Below are 18,034 nucleotides of genomic sequence, written 5' to 3'. Positions count from 1 at the left end.
AATGCACACATAGTACTAGGGACAGAAAGTTGGCTGAAACCAGATGTAAACAGTAATGAAATTCTAAACTCAGATTGGAATGTATACCGCAGAGACAGGCTGGACAGTGAAGGGGGAGGCATGTTTATAGCGATAAGAAGTGCAATAGTATCGAAGGAAATTGACGGATATCCGAAATGTGAAATAATTTGGGTGAAGGTCACGGTTAAAGCAGGCTCAGACATGGTAATTGGATGTCTCTATAGGCCCCCTGGCTCAGCAGCTGTTGTGGCTGAGCACCTGAGTGATAATTTGGAAAATATTTTGAGTATATTTCCCCACCATGTTATAGTTCTGGGTGGTGATTATAATTTGCTGGATATGGACTGGGAGACTCAAACGTTCATTACAGGTGGCAGGGACAAAGAATCCAGTGAAATTTTTTTAAGTGCTTTATCTGAAAACTACCTTGAGCAGTTAAAACAGAGAACCGACTCGTGGCGATAACATATTAGACCTTCTGGTGACAAACAGACCCGAACTATTTGAAACAGTTAACGCAGAACACGGAATCAGCAATCATAAAGTGGTTACTGCATCGATGATTTCAGCCGCAAATAGAAATATTAAAAAAGGTAGGAAGATTTTTCTGTTTAGCAAAAGTGACAAAAAGCAGATTACAGAGTACCTGCCGGCTCATCGCAAAAGTTTTGTCTCAAGTACAAATAGTGTTGAGGATCAGTGGACAAAGTTCCAAACCATCGTACAATATGCATTAGATGAGTATGTGCCAAGCAAGATCGTAAGAGATGGACAAGAGCCACTGTGGTACAACAACTGAGTTAGAAAACTGCTGCGGAAGCAAAGGGAACTTCACAGCAAACATAAATATAGCCAAAGCCTTGCAGACGAACAAAAATTACGTGAAGCGAAATGTAGTGTGAGGAGGGCTATGCGAGAGGCGTTCAATGAATTCGAAAGTAAAGTTCTATGTACTGACTTGGCAGAAAATCCTAAGAAATTTTGGTCTTATGTCAAAGCGGTAGGTGGATCAAAACAAAATGTCTAGACACTCTGTGACCAAAATGGTACTGAAACAGAGGATGACAGACTAAAGGCCGAAATACTAAATGTCTTTTTCCAAAGATGTTTCACAGAGGAAGACTGCGCTGTAGTTCCTTCTCTAGATTGTCGCACAGATGACAAAATGGTAGATTTCGAAATAGACGACAGAGGGATAGAGAAACAATTAAAATCGCTCAAAAGAGGAAAGGGCGCTGGACCTGATGGGATACCAGTTCAATTTTACACAGAGTGCGCGAAGGAACTTGCCCCCCTTCTTGCAGCGGTGTACCGTAGGTCTCTAGAAGAGCGTACCGTTCCAAAGGATTGGAAAAGGGCACAGGTCATCCCCGTTTTCAAGAAGGGACGTCGAACAAATGTGCAGAACTATAGACCTATATCTCTAACGTTGATCAGTTGTAGAATTTTGGAACACATATTATGTTCGAGTATAATGACTTTTCTGGAAACTAGAAATCTACTCTGTAGGAATCAGCATGGGTTTCGAAAAAGATGATTGTGTGAAACCCAGCTCGCGCTATTCGTCCATGAGACTCAGAGGGCCATAGACATGGGTTCACAGATAGATGCCATTCTTGACTTCCGCAACGCGTTTGGTACAGTTCCCCACAGTCGTTTAATGAACAAAGTAAGAGCATATGGACTATCAGACCAATTGTGTGATTGGATTGAAGAGTTCCTAGATAACAGAACGCAGCATGTCATTCTCAATGGAGAGAAGTCTTCCGAAGTAAGAGTGATTTGAGGTGTGCCACAGGGGTGTGTCGTAGGACCGTTGCTATTCACAATATACATAAATGACCTTGTGGATGACATCGTAAGTTCACTGAGGCTTTTTGCGGATGATGCTGTGGTATATCGAGCGGTTGTAACAATGCAAAATTGTACTGAAATGCAGGAGGATCTGCAGCGAATTGACGTATGGTGCAGGGAATGGCAATTGAATCTCAATGTAGACAAGTGTAATGTGCTGCAAGTACATAGAAAGAAAGATCCCTTATCATTTAGCTACAATATAGCAGGTCAGCAACTGGAAGCAGTATATTCCATAAATTATCTGGGAGTACGCATTAGGAGTGATTTAAAATGGAATGATCATATAAAGTTGATCATCGGTAAAGCAGATGCCAGACTGAGATTCATTGGAAGAATCCTAAGGAAATGCAATCCGAAAACAAAGGAAGTAGATTACAGTATGCTTGTTCGCCCACTGCTTGAATGCTGCTCAGCAGTATGGGATCCGTACCAGATAGGGTTGGTAGAAGAGATAGAGAAGATCCAACGGAGAGCAGCACGCTTCGTTACAGGATCATTTAGTAATCGCGAAAGCGTTACGGAGATGATAAATAAACTCCAGTGGAAGACCCTGCAGGATAGATGCTCAGTAGCTTGGTACGGGCTTTTGTTGAAGTTTCAAGAAGATACCTTCACTGAGGAGTCAAGCAGTATATTGCTCCCTCCTACGTATATCTCGCGAAGAGACCATGAGGATAAAATCAGAGAGATTAGAACCCACACAGAGGCATACCGACAATTCTTCTTTCCATGAACAATACGAGACTGGAATAGAAGGGAGAACCGATAGAGGTACTCAAGGTACCCTCTACCACACACCGTCAGGTGGCTTGGGGAGTATGGATGTAGATGTAGATGTACTTACCTCAATTATGTTGTTAAAGTTCATGTAATTATGTGCATATTGGTTTTTTTTTTCAGACTTACGTAGCTTATCTTCTGCGTGGTATACGATTCATGTTTACAGTTTTATTTTGCTGTTTATGCTTTTCTTATAAGGTACTATGTAATTAATAGCAACTAACATATGTGAGTTTGTAATAGAAAATTTGTGGGTATGTATTCTCCCTGGACATTAAGCTCGCTGCTTCTAATGTTGCCTGTAAAGAACTGTAGTTCTGTAAGTGCACAGCTGCTCCTCTTGCTAAATTTTATACAATATGTTATTTTATAAATTAAGTCTCACATCACACAAATTTTTCTGTGTGTATGTTTCATTCTACCTTTCTCATCAACGCTTACGTGGGTGCTGTACGTAAGTCGCTTAGTTCTTAAGTTCTGTGCTAATTGCTTGCTTTTAAGTGTACATGGTATTATTTCTCTTTCAAACTTGTCTTAATCCTGTTGTATATAGTCAGATTGGTCATTTCCTGTGTATATTCTCTTCTTCTTTGAATCCTTATACTTGTGGGTAATGACAATGGCACATGAAGTGCCCTCCGCCACACACTGTTGGGTGGCTTGCAGAGTATAAATGTAGATGTAGATTTCTAACCATGTTAAGTTCACAAATTTTTCAATAGCCTATGTTAAGTTCACAAATTTAGCGTATTCTAAGCTCCTTATAGTTTACTTCGTGTTGATGCACTCCTTTTCTTAAAGCTATGTATGCTTAAGCTAATGATATACTATTGAAATTAGTGTTCTTTACAGTATAGTCCCCAACTTGGGAATAAATGTCTCTATTCATTTTATTTGTGTAGCTTATTTATGTTATAGTAATCAGCTGATAGGTACTCCATTTCATATTGCTTCTGTGTTTTGTCCAGTTGGCTGCGCACTGTCGATGCCGATTCATTTAAATTCCAAAATTGTTTCCGTCGTGGTGCGCAGTGTGTCTTTGCGCCTCTCAGTTGTAACTGGCTGTCCTTAAAGGTGACACTGAACTTGGCTGCACATTTTGCCTACTCTGCTCCTACGATCAGCTGTTAGCTGCTTCGCATATAGTTGTTACAGTACGCTCAGCTTTAAGTGCGGCTGCGCATCTCACAAGGGAACCTCCCCATCGCACCCCCCTCAGATTTAGTTATAATTTGGCACAGTGGATAGGCCTTGAAAAACTGAACACAGGTCAATCGAGAAAACAGGAAGAAGTTGTGTGGAACTATGAAAAAATAAGCAAAATATACAAACTGAGTAGTCCATGGGCAACATATGCAACATCAAGGATGACGTGGGCACAGGCGAACTGTGGTCCCGTGGTTAGCATGAGCAGCTGCGGAGCGAGAGGTCCTTGTTTCAAGTCTTCCCTCGAGCGAAAAGTTTACTTACTTTATTTTTGCAAAGTTATGATCTGTCTGTTCATTCAGTGACGTCTCTGTTCACTGTATTAAGTTTAGTGTCTGTGTTTTGCGATCGCACCGCAAAACCGTGCGATTAGTAGACGAAAGGACGTGCCTCTCCAGTAGGAACCGAAAACATTTGATCGCAAGGTCAAAGGTCAACCGATTCCTCCACAGGAAAACACGTCTGATATATTCTATACGACACTGGTGACGGCATGTGCGTCACATGACAGGAATATGTTGTCGACCCACCTAACTTGCATACTCGGCGAATGGGTAAAAAGATTCTTCTACCTTGCCCAATTTAGGTTTTCTTGTGGATGTGATAATCCCTTCCAAAAAAGTGATGAAAACATCAGAGTGTGTCACATAAACTGCAACAAATGAGTGCAACAGTTTCACAGTTGCACAGTTTTCTCTGTGCTCTGTCAAAACATATGTTTTTAACGTTTTCAAATTTTTCCGTGTGTAGACCGTCAAACCCTTCATATGTCCAAGCAAATCTGAACATGTCCTAGAATTTTGGAGAGCGAAGTTGATTATGTGTGAGTGCCTGAACTCTGATAATTGTGTGAAAATAAAAAATTGAACTTTTCACTCGAGGGAAGACTTGAACCAAGGACCTCTCGCTCCACAGCTGCTCATGCTATCCACGGGACCACGGCTCACCTGTGCCCACGTCATCCTTGATGTTGCCTATGTTGCCCATGGACTACTCAGTTTGTATATTTTGCTTATTTTTTCATAGTTCCACACAACTTCTTCCTGTTTTCTCGATTGACCTGTGTTCAGTTTTTCAAGGCCTATCCACTGTGCCAACTTATAACTAAATCTGAGGGGGGTGCGATGGTGAGGTTCCCTTGTCAGTACATTTCACCGCTCGTTGCTCTCTCTTAAATCTTGCGGACAGTGAATTCCTTCCTTTTCCGTCATTCTTATTCAAGTTTTTGCGCATGATATAGTATGACTATGTCATCTAATGGTTTTCACTCATTCAGTATTATGTATAGTTGTTTTAGTTCTTGTTGTATATTCCATGTTTCCTTAAGAAGTATCAAAAGATTTCCTTTTCCTTTGTTTCTTTAGATATTTAAGTCTTAAGAACATACAGTATCAAAATACGAGGTTAACTTCTATTCACCCGGGTTGTGTGTTATTCTTTGCATGTTAGATACAAGAAGAATATTGAACAGTTCTTATTGGCTACATAGGGCAGTAAAAGAGGAAGCAGGTTCCGTAAATATAAATATTGTACCCGCTAGCTGGAGAGGAACAGAGCGCCAGTTGGTTTATTCGTCAAAGGGCGACAAACCTCCCACCTTCACCTTTATTGTTGCTTGAATAATTTCACTTACCTTCGGTGTTGTTTCTTTCTCTTCAGTGAACAAAACTTCTTTCATTTCTGTTTCCTTATCATTCCTTAAAGAATAGATTACGGATGTACTTATGTGTAAGCTTGTTTCAGTATCTACTTCCTCTTTCCTATTTCTGCTCATCTTAGTGTTTATGTCGCTAATATTATTACTGTGGCACACTGACAGTTCATTACCTTCTTCCTCTACTCATGCTCGATTATTATTTCCTGGGGGTAGTAAAGGTATTGTTTCATTTTCTGCCGTCACTTCCACTATGTTCACCATATGTTTGTGTCCCGGTTGTTTCAATTTGACTATATGGGCTGCCGGTTCTCTCTCGGATCCCAGTGTTCCACATTCCGATCCTGGTAATTTGCACTTCCTTGCTGCCTAGTATCTAAAGTTTTCTCTCGAATTTCTCCTATCTTGACCATTGCCTTACCAATGGCACAGATATTTATTTTCTTACCTTCGGTCACCCTGAGGCTGATATGTGAACCGACTGTATGGATTTCCATTGTGGCGCAACGGTGCATAAGGATTACATTCATTCACACGCACATGACCATTATAGTTTCCAAAGCAATTGCCATCACCATAGTTATTCCTCCCATTTGGGTTGTGTTCATTACTGTTACGATAACTAGGCACAGCTTGCCCTTCCTCATGAATTAAATCTATTGAGCCGAGCACTGAGAGGAAATACTCAAGATCATATATGGGAATGGTTACTGATTTTTCCCTAACATTTGCAGGCAACTTATTCTTTAAGGTTTTCAATACATCGACACGAGATATCGGATTATTCCAGTAGCGGGTCTTGTTTAGATATATTTCAAAATACCCCCCCGAATTTTGGATGGTATAATAATGGGTTAAATACCTCTTCTCGTCTTAATCTCTCCTGGATAGCTGTTGACCAGTATGTATCTAAAAATGCATTCTCAAATTGGTCATACGTCTCACAGAGTTCCGACATCTCTGTAGCCCACAAAAGCCTTCTGTGTATCCTACCACATACTTGATCTTTTGAGCTTTTGTCCAAGTCCTATGCAATACATTCCTAAAGGCTCGCACAAACACTACCGGTTGGTTCACTTTGTTTCATTTGAAAATACAGGAACTGTCAGTGTTTTATTAAACTCTCGTCCATTAACAATGCTGTACAGCAGGATGGAACAGCATTTACATGTGGTGATGACATATCTGTCTCATAAAAGTTTTGCCCGTTACTCGCGTCGCATGTCGGAATGCGCTCGTGTGCGTGGGTTAGGCATAGTTGTCCGCGCCGCTGATTTCTCTCCCTGGCGGATGACTGTTTATAACTCCGCTTACCGACCCCGGCGATGATATTATCATACTTTGTTGGCTAACTATTTAGTCCATTAATCTTTCTTCTACGTATTTGATGTCATGTTCTACGCATTTTAAAATTTCTTCTTCCTTGTCCCCCATTAGTTCCTTTACCACTTCCACATACGAGTAAGTACACTGTTCGCATACACATTTTTCCGCGAATGTTGTGTTTTCATCTTTTGTATTATCCTTTACTGTTTTGGAAAGTTGCACGTCTAAGTTGATTCTTTTATGTTTTAACTTTAAGTACTCCTATCCCAGTTTGATTTTTTCTACATTTTCTGGTAAGTTGTCACAGAACGAATGCATCTTCACTATTTCTGATTGTACATTATCTGTGTTAACCTGCGCATTCTTTTGCATTACCTGTAAATTATCTTGAATTTCCCTGATTCCAGATAGCTCCTGTCCATATGTGCATTTGAGTGTTTCAAATTTTTCTTCCACTGTGCCTTTTAATTTCTCACTCATATTGTGAACTGAAGTTTGTACTTGTTCACTAATTTTCCTACCCACCTTCGTGGAGATTTGCGAAATCTCCTGTGTGAACTTCGTGTCCAGATTATTAAGTTCTGTGTGCAGATTTTGTACTTTGCCTGATATGTGTGTTATGTTTATATTTTCTTTCCCAATCTCGGACTTTACTGTGATCAGGTCTGCTTTCATATTTGTCATGTCTGCTTGTTTTGTTTCTGAACTCGACATTTTTGAATTTACTGTGTTCAAATTGGCCTCTAAATCTGACATTTTTGAGCTTATGTCTGTTTTCATTGTGATCATGTCTGTTTGTATCCCTATTAAGGCTCAAAATGAGGCTTGCATATCTTCCCTAGTCACCTCTGGCCCATGCCTGTCAGCATCTGTGTCTGTACTATGTGTACTGCTTTCATTTAAAATATTCCTTTGCCTTGAGGTGTCATTAATTTCGTCTACTGCAATCAACATATTACTTGTAATGAAATGTTCTGTATTCATGGATGTTGAATGCAACAATGGCACGTTGCGCCCAGCATCCAAATAATCACTGCTTGATAGTTCCAAACCACTCTTTGTTATGTTTTGCAAATGCAAGTCTACTACATTGGCATTTTGATTTTGAAATTACATTTCCTTATTGTTTTGTCCATCCATTATAGAAATCTTTACGCCTCTGCAGTCACCAAAATTAATATTTTCTCTGTTTGGATTTTACTTCCGCACTATTTCACGCATGACAGAATGCATATACGGTTATATGTAATTGTAATCTCAGTTGTTTTCCACTCAGTATGCTTTTTGTACTGATAAAGAAATGTCATTCTCTCTACTTGATTGCTATTCGTGGAGCTTTAGGTTCTGGATTTCAGGAAATAGATGCTCGAATTTTCTAAAAAGGCTACTAGAAACGCATTTTCTACATCCATTGCGCGGTCCTACCGTATTGTTGTCTTGTAACTGTACTGTACTTTTAGTTGTCCACTCTTGATATTGTTGTCTTCTTCCTTGTAATTTATTTATTATTTCTTTTACTTTCAGTTAATATTTTTCCTGTGATTCATCATCATCTCCGTCATGTCATCAGAGTACATGGAACATAAAGAAATTATTAACATACATATATATTCATTGTCCTAACAATACTAGTACTCATAGTTTTGCCCATTACATATTGTGCCTGTCACTTGTTGCCACTTTATAATATAATAAAAAATATGTAATAAATATTTAGATATATGGAAATAATGAGATTAATTTTTCAGCGTGTCGGGCAACCATGTCAGGCAAGCGCAATAAGCTGGGCAATGCTTGTAAATGGATAAAGAATCTTTTCATATTAGTTCTACATAGACGAAATAGTTTTTCTCTTGTTGTAGATTTATGCTTACCAATCAATAATACGATGTCCGTTCGCCATATCCACCTACAAAATCTTGACCGTGTCCATGATATTGTAAATGGATCTTTGTGATAACTCCGAAGTACACAGGTGGGCTTCTTGGGTTTTTATACAGGGTTCCCATTTATCTTGACCATCCTAAATAACTGTTTGTCCAGATGCAAATTACAAAATGTTTCAAGCAAATGTTCTTTAGCCATCAGGGGGACATCAATCAGCATGAATGCCTTCGTTGTAGCTTTGTTTTTTACAAAGAGATGAAGAGCAGCATCACTTTTTTAAATGGCACCCTGTATTTTTTATTCAGTAATTCATTTCCTCTCCTAAAGACCTATTCAAAAATGTATCACAGTGTTCCATTCACAGAAACACAACATTATTAATTACATAACACAACATTGACTTTGAGCCCAGAATCACCAACTCATCCTCTTGCTGGAGTTGTCAGAAAACAAATGAAAATCAAGTAAAAACATAACACAAAATTGACTTTGACTCTCCTGTACCGTTGCCCAGGAGTAGAACATTCAAAGTGCTCAAAGTGGTGACCCTGTACACTGATACACTGGTTCACTCGTTGAATGAAAGAATTATTTACTGTTTCCAGTGTTGCCTGCTGAAGAGAATTACAAGCAAGCATGATACGTTCCTGCACGTCCTCTGGAGTTGTTGGAATATCACAATAGACAACGTCTTTAATGCATCCCCAAACAAAAAGTCCAGAGGATTTAAGTCAGGAGACATGACATAGCAGGCTAAGTAACTGTTCCTCCTCGACCAACCCATCTGGTGGGATACCTTCGGTTCAGAACACAACTTGCACACAAGGCATTATGTGCTGGACACCCATCGTGTTGATACCACATAAGCATTCTGGTTCTTAGCGGCATTTCATCCAGAAGAGGAGGTAGAATTCGTCTGAGGAAGCTGGCATATGCTGTACTGTTTAGACTACCATTGATGAAATAAGGGCCAATAATTGTAGTACCAAGCATCGCACGCCAGATGGTTAACTCTCCGTTGACACTGATGTTCCACCTGTTTAAGCCATCGTGGGTTGTTGCTGGACCAATAATGCATGTTCCTTGCATTTACCTGTCCTTTGTTTGAGAAGGAACATTCATCAGTAAATAGAACATTGGAGAAGAAGTTCAGGTTGGTGAGGATTTGCTGCTGTGCCCACTGACAGAACTGTTCACGATTCTGGAAATCATTCCCATGCAATTCTTGATGTAGGTGTACATGGTAAGGATGGAACTAGCAACCTGTAAGAGTATGATGTACACTGGTTTTAGGAATGCCAGTCTCGTGTTCAAGCTGTTATGTGCTCACATGTGGATTCAAAGCAATGGAAGTGATAAAAGTAACTTTGTCTGTGCGAGTGCTACAAAGATTGCGTTGTTGTGGGTTGAAACTTCCCGTTTCCTGAAGCATTGCAACAAGACGAGAAAACATCCATCGGGAATGTGGGTTCTTGGCAGAATATCTCTCTGTGTACAGTTCTACTGCCTGCGTAGCATTTTGCCTACCTTCAACAACAACAACAACAACAATAAAAGAAACATGTCGATGCAGTTTGTAGGAAGGACAGCCTTTACTGTATGCCTACTCTACAAAACAATATTTAAAAGGACTAAACTACTGTACTAAATGTACCTGTACATAAGAAAACAGTATTGCAGTTACTGTTCTGCTAACTTACATTCTCCATAGATGAGTAGCATTTCTACCTTCTCTTCGTTGGTGTACATTCTACTCACACAACTCTTCAACTGACTGTGGATGATGGAATGACAGGTGTGCATTGTACTTATGTTCACATCTGTCCTCTGTCAATGTCACCATGTGGATGTGTTCCATTACCCCAAGTATCTGCACTATGCGCTGGGAGCGTCAACGTCTGCGGTGTTTCGAGAATTTCCGCGCAAATTCTAGTATCACTTGGCCTTCCACCGTCTCAAACACACAATATTTTAGATGTGAGCGGGAGAAAGGAACCCTATATACTGTGCCTCACCTGTCTGTGTGTGCAGGTCCGAAGTTTATTGTGAGAAGACAGTAGACAAGGCAGTCAAACGGCACCAACAAGCACTTGTGGTCGGTCCATGGAAGTTGTAATGAAAGCACACGGCAGCACCAAGGAACTTCTGTGTTAGTCTGTGCTGGTTTGTAATTGTGACTATTGTTTGTGACAAAAGAACAATTAAGATTCTGAATTGTGAAAAATCTCTTATCTTGGACTTGCTGGAGGCAAGACATATTTAACGATATGTTTGTAGTACGGGCATCGTCGTTAAGCCAACTCTTTTATAAATGGACTTAAATCTGTTTCTAATGTGAGAGGATACAAGTTACTTGAGAGAAGTTAAATGTTTACATGCGAAGTGTGAATTTTGTTCTTATGTAGCTCAAATATACCAATAGTTATTGAAAAGTATTCTTTGAGTACTGAATTATTTCGCAATTGGTGAGAGAGTCTTTAAGGTTCCTGTAACTAGCATCATTCTTCAGATAAGAAGTTTATAGAGATTCCAGAAGCCGGCTATCCAGAGAAGAAGATCGGCTGTATACACTAAGTAAGTCGACTCGTATAAGAGAAGAGGGAAGGTTCCAATCTAACTTCACACATTCTTGTCGTCAAAAACATTGGACGTCAGTGTTGTGTTATGTAATTAATAACGTTGTGTTTCAGTGAATAGTATACTGTGATACATTTTTGAATAGGTCTGTAGGAGAGGAAATGAATTACCGAATAAAAAATACAGGGTGCTATTTAAAAAATGTCACACCACTGTTCATATCTTCATAAAAAATACAAAGCTACAACAAAGGCAATCATGCTGATTGATGTCCCCCTGATGGCTAAAGAGCATTTGCTTGAAACATTTTGTAATTTGCATCTCGACAAACAGTTATTTAGGGTGGTCAAGATAAATGGGGCACCCTGTATATTACAGTACTACTTGGGATAATGACTCATACAACTTAGCTGGTAAAATGATCCCATATTCTATAAAAAGTACAGACTTTTTACTCATTCTCTCAAGCAAAATGGTCACTGCCAATTACGCCCTAAAATAACGTACGTCTACCTTTGTTCATTAACAGAGAACGAGTCCTTCCTCTTACCAAGGAACACAGAAAAAACATCTTATGTTTTTTTAACACTTGAAAATCGAAAATACATGGTACAGGATCTATGCTGGGTTACCACTTCACCTTTTCTCTTTGCCTTTGAAGAAAACGAAAACGTAAAAGCAAGAAATGCAAAAGGTACATCACATGTGTTTGTCGGGTACCTTTGAGAAGATATCTTCTAGTTCCTCCCAGGAACGCATCTGTTCCGGGTCTTTTTTATTTTCTGGATTGATTGCCTCATTTACATTCTCCATTGTGTACTCTATTTGCACACTGAAAATAAAGAGAAGAAACTTGGCTCTTAGGGGAGATAAAAGTCTATAACCAAGCCCAAAATCTTCCTGTTGACAATATATCCTGTTAGTTGGTGAATTGTGTAGATGTAGATGTAGAATGATGGGGAGTACACAAGATCCAACATGAATAAAATAACAATAATTCCTGTGCCTAGGTGTTGGATGGTTTACTAGGCCTACGCAGCCTTGCTTTTGAAGGTTCTATAACCTATTATTATTGTTGTTGCTTTTATTATTATTATTATTATTATTCCAGTTTAGTACCTACAATGTTTTACTATCTCTTTGCACTAATTTTGTTTTTTTATAATAATAATTCTCTCATTGCCGTTCACTCTACCAATGGTATGTCTCATTGACACCTTTTTGTAGGTGTTGCAATACTACAAACAGCAAATCTGAGAACAGCAGTTTTTAATTTATAGTGCCATGGACAAAGGTTTCATAAGCATTATTTCTTTCATACTATCTACATCAGACTTGTTCTAGGACTTTACTGGTCTGCAGAGTTCTCTCGGCTCTGCAGAACTTCGTTGCTCACAACAAACAATCAAATGGGCTTATACAGTAGTGCTTTGCAAGCTGTCAACTACAGTTGGTAGGGCTCAGATAATTACTGACAACATACCCAGAGGATGATTCTACACTGAAAAATAAGAAATAAAGGAAGTATTTCATAGATAACTTGATTGAAATCATATAATATGTTTTTCAAACTTCTGATGCTTTTTCTAAAGAAAGGTGGATATATTTCTTATCAAAGTCTTTGACCTGTTACTATGAAAACTCCACTTCACACAGTTGTCATAGCTCACTATCTGGATTTTCTTGTTAATTGAAAACATTTAGCCCAAAAATATTGTCAGTGTTCAGTAAGCTAAGTCAAATTGGAAATTTGTGTAGCCACATTCATACATGGAACGTCAGCTTGAAATATTCCTCTTACTCATAATTCATACCCACTACATATCATAATTTCCATAACAAATGGTTATAATGGAGGTATCCAATAGCTATGTACGAATTCTGATTGGTAAGTGATGCAGAAGATCATGTGTCCACTTGAAATACTTTTATTTTGTCTAGTATTTATAAATATGTTAATAGTTGCTGTGAATTGCCCATTTAAGGGTTTACTAAAATTTTGGTTTTATGTACTGAATCACTATTGTACAGCTTCTTGGACACAAAAGAAGTACAAGGATTATGAATACTTGCTAATATGACCACGTTTCTCACAATTGAAACAGATTTCAAACCATGTAGTATGCTGATGGTGTGGGTGGTTGGGAGCCATACATAACACTCACAACAAAACAATAGCAAAACTTGGTGAGTGTGTGTCACTGAAATGTGATTAGAATTGCCAGAGAAAAATTCTGAGTCTGAGCAACACATGAGGGAAATTGTTTGTCTATTTTGTAATCATGCACAGGGCATAACTTTGGATTGTGTTTTCCAGTGCTTTTCAGTCTATTGCAAAAATTTGAATCTTTGCACAATCTGAGAACTTCCTCCAAAGACTGATCCGAAAATGCGTGTCTGAGTATGCACCTTTTTGTCAGGTACATAGCAAATAACCCGGTGTGTGATTAGGAAATCAACATACAGTTATTTACATTGTTAATTTACACATACAAAATTGCAAACACTACACTCAAACCTTTAAGACCTGACACCCAGTCACAATACAATTTAGATTGTAATAATAATACAACTGAGATTCTAATCCAAAAAAGTGTGGGTGATTTGTAAATATATTGATCTGAAAGCAGTCCATAGATCATGGAGAATGATAACTCAAAGGGTCATCAGGGGGGTTTAATTACCTTAGAAGACACACTATGTCCTCTGATGACTAAGAGAACAAGAATGATTTACGAAGATCAGCATCACTTAACTTGAAAGTGCCAAAATTTTGTTGTAGTGGATGCAGGTACATTTCCTAGTCATCAGTGCTACCCTGAAATGGCAGGATTTGTGGAACTATAGGTGTTATTGAGGATGTACGTGATGACACTGCTAACATTTGTTGCTGCTGTCTCACCCCTCTTGAGCTTTTGTTGTTGTTGTTGTTGGTGGTGGTGGTGGTGCTGGTGTTGACATTCTTCTGGAGCAGTCATCTACTTCTACTGGAATTCCAGTAATTGACTTGCCCATGACATCCATGTTTTGAGTTGATTCATCACCATTGCTGTGACATGGTGCATGTTACATTTATTGAACTAAAGGCACAAGGAAAGTGTACACAAAGTACGGGTACAATGCAATGAACCAAGTGCAGGCATCAAACTGTTGAAGTATGGTATTATCATGTCTCTCTTGTTTTTCAGGTGTCTGCAAAGTTTGGCACTGGCGTCAAAGAACTAATTCATGCTGTTATAGAAAGAGTACCACCTCCAAAAGTGGACAGAAAAGCTCCATTTAGAGCATTGATTTATGACAGCTGGTATGATAGGTACAGAGGAACAATAATTTTGATGTACATAAGAGATGGAAGCCTGAAGATTGGAGATGAAATTCAATCTGTCCACACTAAAAAAGTGTATACTGTAAAAAGTCTTGGACTTTTAAGACCACAAGAAGAACAGGTGCCTGTGCTGTAAGTTCTTTTCATTCAGAATTGGTTATCTTTATATTTCTGTATAAAGTCAGGGCCTTTGTTTAGAACATTGATAATTAAGTTTCATGAAAAGTGAAAGCTATCCAGGTACCAAAATAACAAGTGATTCTCATATGGCACATAAAACATAGCTACAAGATTTTTTCCACAATTTATCAACTGATGTAAATTTAGTTTCCAGAATAAATAGAATTCAAGCCTTTATCACATATCACTCGAGTACATCATCTACTATTATAATCATAAATTCTCATTGTCTGTCACTTTAAACATTTATTTCCACAGGGGAAGCAAGTAGCAATGTGCTGACACATTGTGAAATGTGGCCAATGTATAGACAATATAATCATCAGATAGGTACTAGCTCTCAAACTTTCTTCTTTTTCCTCATTTATTACACACCCACATGCCCTCCCTCCTCTACACCCTTCCCCTCCCCCCTGCACACACACACACACACACACACACACACACACACACACACACACAAATAATAGGCAGCCACCACATGTATGGAGCTGGCGGTACTGGCTATTGATGAAATACTATAAGGATGAGGGAGGAGTGAGTGGAAAGTAGTGTAACAGTGAGTTTGAGTGGGCCAAAGAAGATATAAGAAAATATCAGAAGATAGAAATTGGGGGAAACCAGTGGCTCTAAGCAGCAGAGGTGGTACTATGGATTATTGGTGATAACAAAACTGAAAGTGAGAGTAAAAAGAAATAGCCTATAGTGTAATGTAAATATTAGAGAAAATTGGGCAGAGGGGGTTAAAACCCGACAGCAGTTTGTGGGACAAGGGACTGTGTAGGGGAATAGCAGAGTCTCGGATCATATAGAATTGTGGGAACAGAGTGTATGCTGGAGCACAATTACCACCTGGGCCAGTCAGAGGAGGTAGTGCTGGAGGAGAGGATAAATATGACATGGGTATTAAAATGGGAGTTGACATCATTAGTGTAGGGATGGTCCATATTTTCAGCAACAAAAGGGTTAAGTTTGCCATTAGCTACAGTTTGGCAGAGATTGTTGAAGTGGGCAGGTAGCTGGTTGATCATCATTTCTATACTAAAAAATACACAAAAATTTTTCAGTACATCTGATAGATGACATGGCTAACATAGCTCTTATAGAATAAAAAAACCCTTGAGGCAGGACAGCAGTAGGAGCTAGTGAATGTTTTATAAGACAACCCTTGCATCTTGGTTATCCCCAGTGAAACAACCCATGGGGTTGGGAGGAAAAGTTTCATAAGAATTAACTTTGCTGTTGTACACTTTGGTGGATAATGGTTCATTGTTTTGAGGTGTAAGGCTAGAATTTTGGGGAAATTAGCATGAAGAGAGATAGTTAAAGCCCTGGTAAAGTATGCGATTGAGTTTTTGAGACATGGATAATATTAGGCGAGAAAAGTAGTGCACGTCAGGAAAGTGTATCAGAACTGTGGAAAAATTTGCATTGGATAACTGTTTATGGATGGCGAGAAGATTCTGGGAATATTATTAGTACATTTGACAACTTCTCCTTTCTGATGGAGATGTGGCTCCAAGGCAATGGGGGTGGGGCTTTGATGTGGTACAGGCAATAGTTGTCAGAAAGTACCTACTGATGTGGTGGTTAATGAATTTGATGTGGTTGAGGTTTTTATGAAACCATATTCGAGAGAGCTCAATGATCTGAGATGGACTAGAAGGGGTGTATTTAAGAATAGGTTATTCCATCCTCCAGTACAGTTTTGTACTTTATATAACACAAAAAGTAAAATCATTGAACGGGCTTACAACCAGATCCATGGAATGGGCAGATTCTTGTGGATGTTATTTCATGACACACTTGTGGCATACCAGAAGAGACTGTGGGCAGGTGAAAGTTGGTGTAGTGATGAAGTGCACCAAGTCCATTGGGTATTCCAGTCCAGAGTCTGATGAGGCAGGTGAGTTGTTGTAGGATCCATAGGCAAGGTGGTTGGCTGGGTTTAAGTTAGACACTGTTATGGTTTCATGAAGCATATGGGCCAAGCTTAAGTAGGACAGCTTACAGTCACCTGATCTGCCCTTGTGGTATGGCATGAGTGTTGCCTGCTGTTCTGAGCAGGTGACAAATGTCAGCTCTTGCTGGCAGAGATTAATATCTACCTGGTATCAATACCCATTGTTGGTTGCTATTTATCTCTGAAGAAGTTCAGCAGGGAAGACGGAGAGGATTTTTGTAATGGATCCAGGTTTTGAAAATGTCATCAGTGTATATGAACCAGACGAGATGTGAAGATTACACGTGAGTGGCATGAATTACACTACTTGTTCCATTAAGAAGGTTGGCATAGGAGGATCCCATGCATGTATGACTTTTGTGCAGGTATTGTTTAGATTTGACCTCCGAAGGAGAAATAATTATAACTTAGAATGTGGCTAGCCAAGTGCATTAGGAAGGAGGATTTTATATGAGGTAGTGTTCTGTGATACAAGGTCATGCATCTAGGGTTGGAGGTATACAGACGCATACAAGGACCATTCAAGTACTAAACGGAAGGATAACTGTGCAACAGAAATGCTTTATTAAATCAATAAAATATTTTGTCTTTTTTTTCCGCATAATTCCCACCAACTTCTGTGCTTTTGTCCCATCACTAAGGAAACAATTTTTGAGCTTTGTGCGTTGCAAAATCTTTGTTCTTTTTGATGAAAAGTAAGCTCCCTGTAAAACAACTGTGGACAAGTCTTACAATAGTTCATTTTGTTTTGAATGATGGAATGAGTTGTTTCAACACTTATTTTCAGCAATGTTCAACTGTAATTTGTTGGTGTTCTAGGATGATTAGTCGATTAGTATGAGGCTGATATTGCTACCGGACACAAGGGATGGTGGTTAACACTCACAGTTTTTTTAGCCACTTTTAAACATTCCAACCTTGCATAAAAACTTGCACATTTCATGCAATGATTGCTGTATCATTTGTTCACTCAAGACAATATTTTTGATAATTATGTTCTGGAAGTAAAACTTGTATCATAAAATTCTGCTCTTCAAAAGTACTTCCTTCAAGTGGACACACCATCGTAACTAATTCCTTAGATATTATGTTTATGTAAATATTAATCAAACAAATTACTAACACATTTTGCAAGATTGCTAGCTAATGTAAAAGTTTCAGTCCCTTGCATTAGGTGTTGCCTTCACTATATATGTTTGTCTGTCTAATTACTGAATGTCTCTTGGCTCATTCTGTGTGAAATCAACCAATAAAAAAT

General features: G+C 38.9%; 1 protein-coding gene across 4 annotated transcripts in view; it reads left to right on the top strand.

Moving 5' to 3' along the window:
- Positions 1-18,034, top strand: part of LOC124607013 (translation factor GUF1 homolog, mitochondrial) — a 128,570-nt gene that overhangs the window by 20,930 nt on the left and 89,606 nt on the right. For all 4 annotated transcript variants that reach the window (XM_047139168.1, XM_047139170.1, XM_047139169.1 and 1 more), the window contains exon 3: positions 14,497-14,765. In XM_047139168.1, coding sequence (XP_046995124.1) covers positions 14,497-14,765 — 269 coding nt within the window. The remainder of the gene's footprint in view (positions 1-14,496; positions 14,766-18,034) is intronic.

Source organism: Schistocerca americana, chromosome 3 (assembly GCF_021461395.2).
Source record: "Schistocerca americana isolate TAMUIC-IGC-003095 chromosome 3, iqSchAmer2.1, whole genome shotgun sequence".
NCBI lineage: Eukaryota > Metazoa > Arthropoda > Insecta > Orthoptera > Acrididae > Schistocerca > Schistocerca americana.
This window is presented reverse-complemented; position numbering and strand designations above follow the sequence as displayed.